The 16,278-nt window shown below is 44.6% G+C and overlaps 1 protein-coding gene across 4 annotated transcripts in view; it reads right to left on the bottom strand.

Moving 5' to 3' along the window:
* Nucleotides 1-16,278, bottom strand: part of VPS26C (VPS26 endosomal protein sorting factor C) — a 39,409-nt gene that overhangs the window by 15,293 nt on the left and 7,838 nt on the right. For 2 of the 4 annotated variants that reach the window (XM_017656896.3, XM_037014770.2), the window contains exon 2: nt 591-734. The exons of 1 other annotated variant lie outside the window; for it this stretch is intronic. In XM_017656896.3, the coding sequence (XP_017512385.3) occupies nt 591-734 (144 nt within the window). Of the gene's footprint in view, nt 1-590; nt 735-4,244; nt 4,264-16,278 lie in introns of those variants that run through there. One more of the 4 variants, XM_037014769.2, reaches the window with a different exon arrangement.

Raw genomic sequence — 16,278 nt, 5'->3', positions numbered from 1 at the left:
TGAGTTTCTAAGTGCTAATGGAGGAAAGTATGAAAATCATGGAAAAACACAGGCCGGCCCCTGAGTCTTTCTTCTGGACTCCTTCCCCCTCAAAACTCAAAAGAGTTAATATGTCCTTGGGAAAAAAGGAAACTATAAGCATAGAAAAAGAGTTTACATTCTGGAACACAGAACTCTACCCTGAATGACAAGAAGGACAGAATGGCCAGGCTCCATCTGCATCCTACCTGAATGTCCAGCCTGCACAGCAATGTACACAGTTAAAGTAACAGTTCTGTGTCAGGAACGTAAGTGCCAGAAGCCACGGCACAAGTCAGAAGAACTCTGGTCCCTTTAACGGCTGAGACCTGCCCACTTATGGCTCTCCTAATCCTGCCTGGTAGGTCAAAAATGTGCAGGCTTTCAGTAACAGGAGAAATTCAGAGTCAAAATATCTATTTCTTCAGTTTGATCAGTGAGTATTAAAAGTATGACTATTACCATACTTTGCAAAATAATGACCAAGAACTGCAGCAAAGCCAGACAGCAAGTAAAAACCACCACAAACATTTGAATAATGAATTAAAAATGTGCAACCTAAGCATGCTTACCTTCACAGAATTATAGAAAGCTTCAAACACACCCACACTCTTGGCGCTGAGCTGCAGGTTCACAGTTCCTTCCACTGTCAGAGAGACTCCCTGGTGCTGGACTGAGTCCTTACTGGATATGACCACCACACCGGAGAGCATCTCCTAGGAGGGGATAGCCATCAGTCCTATTAATAAGGTCTATTTCACTCACCTTGTTATTAGCAAAAACTAAGTCCCCTTAACCACCGATTTGTTCAAAGATGCAGACATGCAATGAGCACTTTATTACGACAGACGCCTGGATGCCAGGATGGAGAAAGCCTGGCCAGGGTATGGCAGGGCAGGGCTGGCCACACACTGAGGAGGGCGCCCAGGGGAGTGGGGGGACTCATCCATCATGGCCTTCCAGACGTGTCTGTCTTCATTCTTGGCTGGGAGAATCCCAACACATGTCTGATTTCAAAAGGGCAAAGAGAAGGGCCTGGGGCCAATCGCAGAATTATAGCCGCATCACCCAGGAGCCCTCTTCTGGAAGAATACAACAAAATAAAACCCTTTTCTTTAGGTTTCTCAATTATGCCAATGGACAAAATGACTATACATTTTCAAATGCATGAAAAATTGACACGCTGTCAGCCTGGTGTCCCCTCTGCCCGCAAAGCCTCACTGAGGAGAGGCTTGGGTGGGGGATGAGGGGGCCACCAACATAACAGAAAGGCCACCAGCAATCCAACTGCAGGCTGCGCAGCCCCACGTGTTCCAGTTCATGCGGGGGACCATCCAGCCTCCATCTCCCTGGTTCAGAAATCATTTACGGAAGATTCACGGCAGGTCATCTATCCACTTACATGAAGATGGTTACTGAGCAACAGAATATGTACATTAGCTCTTTACCAATGGCAGTTTCTTCCTGCCCCTGAGGATTCTAGAGTCTCAATATGCTCTAGGGGTTTGGGAGGGAGGGAAGTTGAGAGGATTCAGCAGCATTAACCTGAGCGGAAAGAATCCACAATAAAGGGAAAACAACGCGTTTTTGAAATGCCCTTCGGAAATGCAGCAGGACTGCGGTCAGACGGTAGGATAATGGCAGAAAACCACTGACAACAAAACCAGAGAAAGAGAAAGAAAAAGAGCAAAATTAAAACTGGTCCGAAGATCAAAGCATTTAATGAAGTCTGTCTTATTGGTGCACAAGTCCGTTTGCTTTTCATTTCCTGCAGTCAGTCGCCCAGTGACCTTTTACCAGTTCCTCATACCATGGACCTGGGGGCACGAAGAGGCTCGGACCCTTACATGTGCTCAATATTCTGCGTTTGTTTCCCACCCCTCCATAAAAAACACATAAGCACATTTAAATGAAAATTTATCTGAAATCATTTAACTTTTTAATTTAAATTAGTTCTATTAATTTTGTACAACCCAAATAAAAAGAAATCTGATTTTTAAAACATTTAAATTCACTAATATATTTTTTAAATATTTACTTGACTAGTATGTGCCAGAAATCAAATGTGACAAAATAATTTCATGAACTTTACCAATTAACACAACAGACCCTGGGGACAGTGCTGTTCCTATAATCAGACTGTTTTCCATTCAGCCCTGGGCCCAGTACGTGGGGTGACCACAGCCGGGCACATTACCATCATGGCATCAACAGAAGCCATTCCCTCCTCACTCCCTGTGGCACTGGATGGAGAAGGCAGTGAAGTACCTTGGAAGCAAGCAGAGGAAATATTTGATGACCCAAGGGACTCTCCTGTCATTCCTTGAATTAAGAAAGAATATAGCAGAGAATACAATATTAATACAGTATGTGTATATTAATTAGGCATTGTGGATAAAATGAGAGTTCCTGTGGCTAGGATTCTCACCTGGCCCTGGTTGGCTAGCTCACTCACTACACACGTGTGGGCAATATGTTGCTATTAATTCTATATAAAGAGCTCCGCCCAGTGCTCTGGGCGACACAGTGGCTCGGCTGCAAGGCTGCAGGAGAGCAGAGCAGAGGCTGGAGTGGTGGCAGCGCCGAGGACAGAGGCCCTGAGGACGGCTGTGAGGGCAGAGGGGCCCAGAGGCAGAGACTGGCTTACTGCATGCAGACTCGCTCTGAGTAGACAGTATTCTAGTGACGGACCTGCCACCATGGGAATAAAGTTGGGTATAACCCTTTCACCCCAAGAACGTTCTACTGTCATTTCTTTGGTCACATTGAATCCATAGTGAACTTTCCCGGAGCTGAAACCAATTGGCAAGACAGGCAGCCGTATGAGACGGAGCTGTACTCAGTTCCTCCCAACAAAAGGAGGGTACAGAATGAGTCCTGCTGTAGCCCCAAGGAACTGGAATTTCAGAAACAGAAGATGGGTCAAGAAAGAGTTAAGACACAGACGATGAGAAAGCAGATCATTCTTTTCTCATTATCTTTGGGGTTTTTATTAAGACATAATTGACATAAAACATCTTATTTATAGCTGTACCAGGTAATTCTTGATTGATTCTTGCAAAGGAGGGTAGCATGAACTTGAGCAACTGAAATTATGGAAAACCCCAGACCTCGCCCACAAAGTCCCCTCAGTCTTCGGTCTAGAACTCTCAACAAGGAGAAAGTAAGGTTATGGCTCTGGAGGTGCCGTAAGTTCCCCCAATGCAATAAGCAACTGGGGGCCATGATTTCAAAACGAGGCCCACATTGGACGGCAGGGGACCCTGGAAACGGGGCGCACAACTCAAAAAACGCACGTGTGCTAATTTTGAGGGAGACAAGCCATAGCTTTCGTCACTATCATCAAGGAGGCCTTGGCCTGGGGAAGGGGGGAAGCCCAGCCCGGAGAGATGCAGGGCCCACACCCCTGTGTGTGCAGCAGGCAGAGGTGACGGACTCCGCGTCTGCGCCTGATTCCCGGGGACGCCCCCGGGCTGCGTCCGAGTGGGTCCGTGCCGACACCTCGATCCCGCAGCAGGGACACTGGCCGTGCCGGGAGACACGACCCCGGGGCCCCCAGCGCACAGAGCCTGCCACGAGGCGGCTCAGGCCCCCCCCCCGGGGCTCCGGGTGGAGAAGGCCTGCGGCAGCCGCCCGCACCCCGCGCCCAGGCCCCGCTGGGACCAGCTGCCCTTCCCCGCAGACTCCGCTCCCAGGGTGAGCGGATGGGAAGGGACGGCGCTTTCTCGGTGTGTCTTCTCCAGACGTAAAACGCTACCACCCAGCTGCACAACTTTTTTCTTTTTTTGTTCTCTGGAATTAAATACCAAACCCGTAATTACGACTCTGGGTTTGAAGATAGTGGCGTCAAGTCAGCAGCCCCCAGCTTCCTGGAAATCACCCAAGAGAACAAGAAGCATAACCACAAACTCCTTTTTTCGGCAAAGCCAGGAGTCAGTTAAATACTGCGAAGCAGGTGGCAGAGCTGCTGCAGGGAGCGGGGCAGGGCTGGGAGGCCGGAGCAAGGTCCCCGGGAGCAGCTGACGGCTCGGCGGCTCGGCGGGCCGCGCTGAGGCTAGGAGGGGCCAAGGGGCGCCCCCACAGGGGCGCCCCCCGCCCAAGGCGGGAGGCAGGGCTCCGGGGCGGGGCAGGGAAGCCCCACCAGCTGCTTATCTCGTGGGCAGAAGTAAAGCAAGGATTAAAGACACACATAAACACTCACCAGCCTGATTTAGGAATAGACTCACCTCCTACGAAAAGGAGACTTTAAGAAGAACCAGCCGAGGGGCACGGGACCTACAACAGGTTAGAAGCGAGGGGGGGGGGGGGAGGGAGGGGGAGGGGAGAGAGAAACTCGAGCAGGGATCATGAATACACAACACAGATCATGTTGCTGACAGTACTGCAGCTCCCCTCTCACTCAGGGTAAAGGCCAAAGTCATTTCCTGGCCCACAAAGGGGCATGTGTCCCTCTCCCTGACAGGTCAGACCTCATCTCCTACCCGTCCCCGTCACGGACTGGCACGGTCCACCTCAGGCATGTGCACACGTTCCTCCCTCCACCTGGACGCCCTCCCTCTGAATGCCTCCATGATCTGTGACACAGACTCTCTCCTTAACCAAATGACACAGCCTCCTCTGAGCTCTTTTTCAACTACGCCTCAACTTTTATATCTGTGTTCATCTCTGCATTATCCAATTGTAGCAAGGATTGTGTGAAGTCTGTCAGATCATCCCTGATGGTTCCTCATCCCCTACCACCCCTGGGTGAGGTCTGAGCACTCTGGCCTGCAGTCAACACGAATCCTATTAGGTCGGTTTAGCCAGAGTTCCCCTCACTCTTGATGTTCCCTCTCAGTAATTTTCCTTCCACTGACACCTACCTGTTGCTTGGCCACTGATTCCTGCTTGCCCCTGCTGTTCCTGGAGCTGAGCCCATCTCTCTCCCCACTGCAGGGCTCCACCTGAGGTCCCAACACCATCCCAGCAGACCCCTCTTGGATGAAGCCTGTCTCACCATACCTAACAAAGGTCATGAACCTTTTTTTTCCTACAAAATACACTCCCTTGTCACCATCAAGTCATTGCTCAAATGCCACCATTTTAGTGAGGCCTTCCCTGACCACCCTGTTTAAAACAGAGCCCTCCCCAGCACTCATTTCCCCCTCCCTGACTCTCCTCTGTAGCACTGTCACCTTCTAAGATCCTACATAAGTAATGATCTACTTTATTTATTTTCTGTGCTTCTGGAATGTAAACTCTACAAGGGTAGAGCGATTGCCAAGAGTAGATGCGTCTGCGCCTGATTCCCGGGGACGCCCCCGGGCTGCGTCCGAGTGGGTCCGTGCCGACACCTCGATCCCGCAGCAGGGACACTGGCCGTGCCGGGAGACACGACCCCGGGGCCCCCAGCGCACAGAGCCTGCCACGAGGCGGCTCAGGCCCCCCCCGGGGCTCCGGGTGGAGAAGGCCTGCGGCAGCCGCCCGCGCCCCGCGCCCAGGCCCCCCTGGGACCAGCTGCCCTTCCCCGCAGACTCCGCTCCCAGGGTGAGCGGATGGGAAGGGACGGATGGGAAGGGAAGCACACCGATGAATGCTTACTGGATGAATAAATGACCATTTCCCAGCAAAAACTGCCACCAAGCAGGTGAAAACTGAATATAAACTTCACCGTGAGTTTTTAAAATGCAATGAAGTAATTGCTTCTACGGAGGATAAACACCAAACAGAGCTGTAAGAGCTCAGGGATGATGAAACGGTGAGGAAGCAAGAAGAAATAAAAATATAAGAAAAGCTTAGGAAATAAGTGGAAGGCAAAATCTAAAATCATCCCAGAAAAGGAGGTGAAATTGAGGCACAAAATACATTTAAGACAGAAATGAGAAAATTCAAAGAAATTAAATGAAAATTTTAGGATGACCTAAAATGAATCACCAAAAAAAGATTAATATGCAACATCCAACTTAACGCATAATGAACCCAAAAAGAAAATAATGGTAAAAACAAATATTTACTGCTATAATTTTAAAACATTGAAAGGGCAAATGAATGGGAAATGTTCAAGAAAAAGATTTCAGTAAAATTATTCTACCAAAAGGAAAGAATCCTTGAGGAATCAGGCAAATCACTTAGAGGAATCACTTAGAGGGGGAAAAATCAGACTTCTCCATAGCAAAATGCATTTCAAAATCAAAGTACAGCAATACCCATTACAATGCTCATGGAAACCAAGCACGGCCCTGGGAATCTGCGCCATCCTGAACAGCCATCCGGGCTAAACGAGCTTTACATGGGCAACGCCACACCAGACCCCGAAAACCGGACGGGAATCCTTGAGGGACTACCGGCGGCTCCGTCCAAGGGAAGGCTGGGAAAACTAAGAACCAGTTGTGAAGACTGAATCCACTGAACTTGAAGAATAAGATGAAGAGCAATGTGATGATTATGGTGAGAGAACAGAACACAAACCCAAGTCCTTGTGGTGTAGAAATTATTTAAATAACACAATTGGGAAATAAAGAGAGCAATGTGGGAGGTCGTATAACACACCTGGTTTCCTAATTTCTGACACCAGGGGTTTAAAAATATGTCATTAAAGCCATGCTTCCCTATAAGGGAGCCACCTGAGGCTATTTAAACTCAACTTTACATTAACTAATATTAAATAAAATGATCTGTGACACAGACTCTCTCCTTAACCAAATGACACAGCCTCCTCTGAGCTCTTTTTCAACTATGCCTCAACTTCTATATCTGTGTTCATCTCTGCATTATCCAATTGTAGCAAGGATTGTGTGAAGTCTGTCAGATCATCCCTGATGGTTCCTTATCCCCTACTACCCCTGGGTGAGGTCTGAGCACCCTGGCCTGCAGTCATCGTGCCGGTGGCTATCATAATGGGCAGGACAGTACTGACCGAAAGTTAATTAATCAAACAACACAGTACAAATAAACTTAACAAAGGTAAACACCAATAAAGGTAATACTTGCAAATGACTAAGATCGATTAGTAGAAGAGAAGAAAGGGAGAAGGAAAAGAGAGGAAATCACTAATTTTGTCATTGTTCATAGCTGGGGATTAATAAATAACATCTGAAACAATCTCCCATATGACAATCCAGCAGTGACAGAATTACTGTCAAACGTGTCATATTAATAAATGGGCTAAATTAATGTCTGTTAAAAACCAGACATTCAGATTATATCTCAAAGCAAAACCCAATTTTATGTCCTCCGACAGCGAAGCTCCTGGAAACAGCAGGGATGCGGGTGGATTTGGAAAGGATGGAGAAGAGAGGGTGAGCAGAGGTATGTGAATGTGAAGGAGTAAATCACATGCTGCGCCCTTCATAGCAGACCCGACTGAGCCCAGAGAGGAGGTGCAACACTGCGAGTGCTGCAGCTCACACGAGAGACAAGCACATTTCTCTCCGTGATCAAGGGGCAGCACACACACTCGCAAAGCCAACCACAGGGACACCAGGGGAAAGTGAGTCAGACACCTCAGCTGCGGGGCTGCTTTTTTCCTCCCTCCCCTGGCAGATAGAAAAGACAAGAAGCAGGATGTTAAGGGCCCAAGTTACATCATCAGTAAGAGGTAACTGACTGGCTCGTGTTCAACTCTACACCCTGAAAATGGAGAATACACTAGTTATTTGCAAAAACTGACTAAATTAGCCCATGAATAAGTCCAACAGTTCTTCCCTTAGAAAAAAATAGCAAATCAAGGGAAAAAAAGGGGAAAGTAAACACAAATATCTGAAATAAGAAATAAGTAGAGATCTAGAGGTAATTAAGAGAAGATACCATTCAATGGTATTTGAAAAGTTGATAGAGTGAATTATTTTTCTAGGAAAATGCAATTTACTCAGACTAATTCTAAAGGAGACATGAAACCTAAGCTAATCAATTAATTACCATATAAAAAATAGAGAAAGCTATATATAAGGGCCACACACACACCCCAACCCAACGTGTCAGGCTAAGTTTCACAGATCATTCCAACACAGAAAGAACAGAACATTCCAATATTTAACCATTCTAAAACATAGAAGAGGAACTTCAAAAAAATAAAGCAAAATGTAGTAATGACACCCAAGTAAGACAAAATCTATATACACATTCACATCCATATACAGAGAAAACTAGGCTTTTTTCACTTAAGAATACCAATGCAATGGCCCTAAATAAAATATTAGCAAATACTATCCAGCAGCAATTTAAAGGAATATTACACCACAACCACGTGGGATGCAGTCCAGGAATGTATGGAGAGCTCAGTTATTGAGGAGAACTATCAACACAACTCACAATGTTAAGAGCTCTCCAGAAATCATACAGTCATCTTCACAGATGCTGAAAAGTCACTTGCTAAAATTTAATATTCATTCTTGATAAAATTCTTAGTTAAATAAGAAGAGAAGAATATTTCCTTAACATGACAAAATATAATTACCTTCCCCAAAAAGCCAGCATCAAACTTAATAGGCAAGTAGATACATTGCAAGTAAGTCAAGAATACAAGGATGACCACTCTCACTGCCACTAACATAGTGGACGTACTAGTTAATGCAATGGAAATAGAGAAAGAAGTATGAAAATTGAAAAGGAGAAGATAAAATGGTTATTATTTGCAGATGATATGATTACATGACTGAAAGAACCCAAAAGAATTCACTGAAAACTATCAGTGTGAAGGAAATTTCAGGAAGGAAGACAGCTAGGTACAAAATTAATATACAGAGATCAGTAAGACACCACTTTTAAAACAATGATCAATGAGAAGATACAATGGAATAAAAGATTTTATTTTCAAAAGCAACAAGTTAAAATATTATAAATCAACTTAACAGGAAATGCCTAAAACCCTGATGAGACAGAAGCTTAAAACATTAGCTGAAAGCCATGAAAGAAACAAACAAAAGCCGTGCCATGTTTTCGAACAGATAGTTTTAACATCTCTAACATGTCTACTTCCCCAAATAAGTCTGTACAGGCAAAGCAATCCTAAAGAACAAATACCAGAATTGTGAAAATTCATATGGAATAAGAAGTTCTGAATAGAGAAATGAGGGAGATGGGCCCTAAGAGATACTGTACTGCCACGTAATTTACAACATGTGGCGCAGGACACACACAGGCTGAAAGATCAACAGCACAGAATGGAAAGTCCAGAAACAGGCGTACATAGTATGGGAACTTAACAGATGACAAAGGTAGCGTTTTAAATCGAGAAGGAAAAGGTGGCATACTCACTAAATGATACTGGAGAACTGGCCAGAGAATGTGGAAAAAATTAGTTGGAACTGCAGAACAAACCTTTGTACACAAAAATAATAAATGATAAATATAAGCCACCTAATAGAAAAATCAAAATATGGACAAAAAAGGTGAAGAGGATTAAGAAGTACAAACTTCTGGTTAAAAAATAAGTCACAGGGACTCTCCTACACTGTTGATGGGAATGTAAAATAGTTCAACAATTGTGGAAAGCAGTATGGACGTTCCTCAAAAAACTCAAAATAGAAGTAACATTCGACCCAGGAATTCCACTCCTAGGAATTTACCCTAAGAATGCAGCAGCCCAGTTTCAGAAAGACATATGCACCCCTATGTTTATCGCAGCACTATTTACAATAGCCAAGAATTGGAAGCAACATAAGTGTCCATTATTAGATGAATGGATAAAGAAGATGTGGTACATATACACAATGGAATACTATTCAGCCATAAGAAGAAAACAAATCCTACCATTTGCAACAACATGGATGGAGCTAGAGGGTACTATGCTCAGTGAAATAAGCCAGGTGGAGAAAGACCAAATGATTTCCCTCATCTGTGAAGCATAAGAACAAAGGAAAAACTGAAGGAACAAAACAGCAGCAGACTCACAGAACCCAAGAATGGACTAACAGTTATCAAAGGGAAAGGAACTGGGACAGAGGGATGGGAAGGGAGGGAGAAGGGGGAAAAGGGGCATTACTATTAGCACACATAGCATGGGGGGGGTGCGGGGAAGGCAATATAGCACAGAGAAGATAATTAGTGATTCTATAGCATCTTACTATGCTGATGGACAGTGACTGTAATGAGGTATGTGGTGGGGACTTGATAATGGAGGGAATCTAGTAGCCACAATGTTGCTCATGTGATTGTTTATTAATGATACCAAAAAAATAATAAGTCACAGAGATGAAAAGTATAGCAAAGAGAATATAACCTATCAGTGATATTGTAATAACTTCATGGTGGCAGAAAGTAATTACACTTCCTATGGGGAGCATTTCATAAAGTATGTAACTGTCAAATCACTCTGTTGAACACCTGAAACTAACATGTCAACTATACTTCAATTTAAAAAAAAGCCAATATAAAGATGCTAAGTCTGATATATAAAGAAATGTTCTTTAAAAATGGGCAAATGGTATGAACAAAAAGTTCACAGAAAAGGAAATGCGAATTGTTCCTAAGCCCATGAAAATATGCTCAATATTAACAGTAATGTAATAAATGATAATTAAAATTACCGTAAGTGCCATTTTCCACCTATCAGAAGAGCAAAGACCAAAAGTGTGACTGTATTGTGTCAGGGGAGGGGCAGTGGGCATGCACACACTGCTGGGGGTAGCATGGAATACCATGGCCTCATAAGGGCCATCTGGCAATATCAGAAACTTTTTACAAACATCTGGGCCCCAGCAATTCCACTTTGGGGATTTTCCTTAGATATATTTGTACATGTGAAATTACTTATGGACATAGTTACTCACTGCAACATTGTTTGTAAAAATAAGACTGTAAACTACCTAAATTCCAATAATAGGAAAGTGGTGGGTTTTCCCTTTGACAGTATCTTGGAGATCTTTCATATTCATATATAAATTATTTTTTAAAGACTGCACATGACACCACTGTGAAATAAGGGGAGAAAAAGAACATTTGCACATATTTACTTGTATATGCACAAAATATTTTTGGCAGGAATCACAAGAAATTGATAGCTCTTGGTTGCCGCACAGGAGAGTACCTTGATGGATGGTGAGGGGTTGATGAATCTATCTTGAAACTCATGAATTTTAAACCATGCGAACTGATTAACTATTAACAAAATAAATCAACTTTAGAGTAAGATCAATCCCAAGAATGGATGGTCTCTAGACCTAAACATACAAATAGCTAAGCTCCTTAAATTTTGATAAGCCAAGGGCATAGAGGTCTTCCCTGGGAAAAGATCTAAAGATGGTATGCTAGGAAGTCACCTTTCTCTGGTTTCTCTCTTCTTTGGACTTGAACACAACTGCTGGAGAAGTAAAACCCTCTCAGTTAATGCCACAGCCACTCTCTCTCCATTACCTTTCCTTGCCGATGGTCCCAGCAGCGTGATGAGCCGTGACGGCTTTCATGGTTCCCAAGTATCCTCTACATAGCCAAACAAGCCCTTCCTAACATGTCAGCAATGCCCTTTGAACCACCTGGGATTCTCAACTGCATTTGGTCTAGAGATCTTGAACACCAACAGTGAGCCACCCTTCCATGTACCAGCAGGGAATCAAATGTGTTAAGTAGTCAACTAACAAAAAGAAACTCACAAGGTAAAATCACTGAGCCAGGTGGGAAAACAAGTTAGAAATTCATTGCTTCTTGAAACATTCTCATCTTTCTTAGGAGCACTTAGAGACCCATCTTTGGTTGGAAAACGGACAGCAAACACACTAAAGAGATTTTGACTTGGTAGGTATCCCATCTCCACTATTCTGTGTCACAGCTGTTTCTCATCTTGTTTGAAAAAGAGAATAAACAATCACCAGGTATTTCACACAGTAAGTAATGGCCAGTATTATGTGGTGTTAACTAAAATCATAAAAAGGAGAATTTTGAAGAGAATGTGTCATCTCCAATCTATCATTAAAAAAAGATACTCCTAGATTTTACTCAAGTGGACTGAAGGATTATGTTCACACAAAAATCTGTACGCACATGTTGCCACTACCTTTATTCATAATCATCCCAATGTACTTCAGTGGGTACATGAACAAACAGTGGTCCATTCACACAAGGCCTGACAGCTTGGCAGTAAAAGGAGCAAATTACGGATACACTCAACAACTGGAATGAGTCTCAAAGGCATTGTGCTAAGTGATAAGGCCAGATTCAAAGGGTAATATCGTGTAATCGTATCCATTTATATGACATTCTGAAAAAGGCCAAATATGGGGCCAAATTAAGTCCACAGAGATAATCAAGGATACAGGGCAATATACTACTTTCTTGACAGCAGGGTTATATTCTAAAAGTGGTTAATAGTTAAGTAAAAAAAACCTACAGAAGTCAATCAGCTCACTAGAAATGGAACAGTAACAAAATACTGGTACTAATTTGTGTGGCTTACATACATATATACTGCCAAAATAGCAGAAAATATATCATCATTCAGTCAACAATTATTTTTGGCATGCCCACCATCCGGCATGAGAGACAGGGAAGTAAACAAGAGGCAAAGCCACCACTCAGGGGGCTTAGATTTCTGTGCTGCATTCTGGTGCAGTGCTAACACAGTGAAACACAGCAGGTTCCTTCTAAGTACAGCATGCTACAAGTATAGGTGCAAATAATAAGTAAAATGGGCTGATAAAAATCAGCTATTGTCCAATGGTGATAGCTCTGAAATTTCTGGTTCTGAAACTCTCTTGAGAGTCTGGAAAAGAAACCTGAGCCACTGAGTAAAAATTGAGGAGAAAGGGGTAAAATAAAGTTGCCAATACTAGTTACAAAAAGTAAAAATTAATGAAAGTAAGTAAATATGGGCTATTGAACACAGGCATATGAAATTCAAATCATGGTGTGCTATGTGGTTTCAGGGGTTAGATACTATATATTAGCAAAATTATGTGTTATGATAGGGAATACTGGATTTCAGATTTCAGTAACATTAAAATTCATAGAAAGTTCAGAACACTGACATTCATTTGTAGCTATCAGTGTCAGTGAGTGTGAAGACCCCAGACTAAAAACCAAGAGCTTTGGTCAGCTCATTACAGAGGAGTCCAGACACTGGCCTGATTATATGCCAGTAATGACCATGGAATACAGGGAGTTGGCCAAAGAAAATGCTTTGAATAGCCAGCCCACACTTACATTGAAGGCTGGTCTGAGCGAGCTCATATATGAATGAGGTCAGTGTACCATGTGAATCCAAGGCGAGCCTAAGTCCAGGCAAACTCCAGGAATAGAGGGCAAGAGGTGAGTCCGGCAGCAAAAGAGGCCCATGGCCCAAAGGGCTGCTGAGCGGCAGGAGCTCAGCTGAAGGGCGCCAAGGCTGACCCTATGCTGCCCCGCAGTCTGGGGCAGCCTCTCTCTGCTTCCGGCCGGGCCTGGGTCACACAGCCCATGGGGACAGTAAGGTCCTACTGTGGGAGGCTGTTAAGTGTGAACTCTGGGGAGTTCTTAAGGAGCAATGTGGGAGGGGGGCAGAAGAATGTTCCTGCTCAGTTTGACACTCCTTCCGATTACCTGAAATTTCTTAGCAAGCAAAAATACTGGAATTTATAAAACAAATATAAAATTTTTGAAAGATCCAAGACATATAGTCAAATAAGACTACTATTCTCTCTTTTAAATTAAAAGCAGTTTATTCTTTTTCTGATAATTATTGAAGAGGGGAATTTCTGTCTACCTAGCCCTTACTTTTCCATTGATGGGACTTTTGTTCCTTTCCCAAAGATTATGATTTGGGTTTTAGAGTAACGGTCTTAAACTAGCTTTTCTGATAAAGCAAAGGAAGAACCCAGATTTGGCTGATGTCATATGTGACAGTAAAACCACAAGCATGAATAAGATGTCATAATGGGGGCTGGGCAGTGAGGGTTAGCAGAAGCCAACCAGCACCGGGGAGCAGGCGCACCGACACCACGCACCAGGAGAAGCTGCCCAATGGGTAGGATAGCCCAGGTAACCGCACATTTCTCAGACCAGCTCTTTCTCAAATCAGCAATAGGGAGTCAGAAAAGCTTGATCAGCTAGAGGTTCCTCTCAAGAGTCAAATGCTACTGACATTCTCACACTGCCCTTCCCAGGGAAGTTTAGACACCAGTAAGGAGAACAGTGGAGGTGCCCAAGACCCCACCAGCTTCTGCTGGGCCTATACTGGCCCAAGAACCCCAGGTGAGCAGGGTGTCGAGATGGAAACTGGCAGACAAGTAACCAAGGATGGTCAGTCTTGGTTAGTCCCTGGTAATCAAGGATGGTGGGTCTGATCAGGGAAGGCTGTGTGGAGTAGGAAGCTACTTTTTTGTATTTAAATCCTCCAGTAAATAAAAGCATGTTTTAAGTCTGGTTGCATGTGGTGAATTTTACCTCAAAGTTGATAGAGCCTATACATTTTGGTGTAAGACAAAATAAAAATGAGTTGGTATGAAAAATCTTCAACATTGTCGGCTCTGGCTAGTCATCACATCCTACAAGCAGTACTTTCCAACTGTGAAGCACTGGGCCCTAGGCCTGTGCAGATGCCTCAGCAGCCACTTTGGGATCTGAGGATGAGTCAGGGAGGACAGGGGGATCATTTCAGATGGAAAAGCTCTGCATTGACCTGCTTATAATCATTTTAATAGGTATTATAAAAATTGATACATGGAATTCTTTGTAAGATTTCATTTAATAAAAGTTTCATTACTTAAAATGAGGGGGGATCTTAATCCTAAACAAATACTTTGTTAATTTTATTAGGCTGTTTATGAGGAAACACTTTAGTTTGGGAGATAAAAGGTAAGATGTATTTTCTATCACCTTGAGGAAGGCACTATTTTTTAGCCTGAATTTTCTTCCAACTCCAAGTCAGAGAGTAGACTGACACCTCAACATAGACAATAAAAGACCATGGCAGTCTTTTTAAGAGCTGCTCACCAGACAGATGTGTCCAGGAAGTCCTCTGTACAGGTAGACAATCATCATGAAATTGACAAGAGTCCTTCACTTCACAAAAAGATTTTACAACTATCCTATCTTTACCTGTGTTTGTATGGAAAAGCATCTGAAAGGACCCAGGGCCCCCCGGCTAGAGAGCAACCATGCGCAGCACACCAAAGAGCCCAGCAGCCTGGGCCTCCGGCCACCCCCGGAACGGAGCAGCTGGACACGGGACCGCACTAACTCACCTCTCCCTCAGCTACTCAGCCAAACAGGGCGAATGCTATATTTCTGAGCCCTGGACCGTTGTGCTTTTCATGTTGGCACGATATGTCCGTTGTAGATTTGTTAATAATGCTCTTCTGAAACAGTCTGGCCTTCATATGCTCACCGGGAGGGGAAAAGGGTAGCCCACCAGCCAATAGCTAACAAGTGACCCTGTTTTCCAAACCAAAGTTGAAGCCTAGAAAAGTAACTGTGGTGGGGTGGTGTCACAGATTTGCCTAGCAAAAGAAGTGCCTTTATATATAACAACTACCTGACTGAAACAACTGAATGACATGGAGATATATTCAGAGCTAAGGGGTTAAAAGTTCCCAAATGTAGCTGAAATGAAATGCACACTGGAAACTGGCTTCAACTTACAACTCTTCAGAACCTTCCTGTGCTAAGCCAACAAGCAGTGTGGGAGAGAGGACTGGAGAGAGCATGGGAGCAGAGGGGCAGGCGTAGTGACAGGCCAAAGGGCCAGGAGAGTCAGCTCTGCCCAAAGGGACAGGGCGTGGCGGTCAGAAGTGCAGGAGAACCAGGCAGTGGGCAGGTAAGGATGGCAGCAACCAATCACTGCCTGGCAGTGAGAGAGCTGGGACGTCTGTAAGGAGGGTTAGCTCGAGTGGACGGTGGTAGGACAGACCAGCTGGGCTCTGCCAACTCAGGCTGGGGCAGTAGTGGGGAAGGGGTCAAAGAGGGGGGTAAACGGAGAAGAGCACTGTCATCACCCCAAACCTGCCCTGGCTGCCGGCTCTCCAGCCAGTGAGCAGCACAACTGGGAGTTGAATGCCGGTCACAATAGGAGGGGGCCAAAGGAAAGACTGCAGGTTTCAGCCCATGGAGAAGGCGTGGCTGGCTGCCCCAGGCTGAGTCTGGGATGATACACAGTCAGGAGGACCCGACTGGGGACTCAGCACCTACAGGAAGGCAAAAGAAACCCAACCACCCCACCAGAGTCAGAGCAGCCTGGCCGGCTAGCAAGGTGCCCATGACATGCTGAGACTTGTCCAGCTGCGGAAGAGTCTAGAAATCAACACACCCACAGTGGTCAGGCACGCTGACTAAAGATCAGGCCAGTACAAAATTGGCTGTAACAGACACCAAATG

Source organism: Manis javanica, chromosome 3 (assembly GCF_040802235.1).
Source record: "Manis javanica isolate MJ-LG chromosome 3, MJ_LKY, whole genome shotgun sequence".
In the NCBI taxonomy this organism is placed as follows: domain Eukaryota; kingdom Metazoa; phylum Chordata; class Mammalia; order Pholidota; family Manidae; genus Manis; species Manis javanica.
Note: the sequence above shows the minus strand (reverse complement) of the source record. Positions and strands in the feature narration are given on the sequence as shown.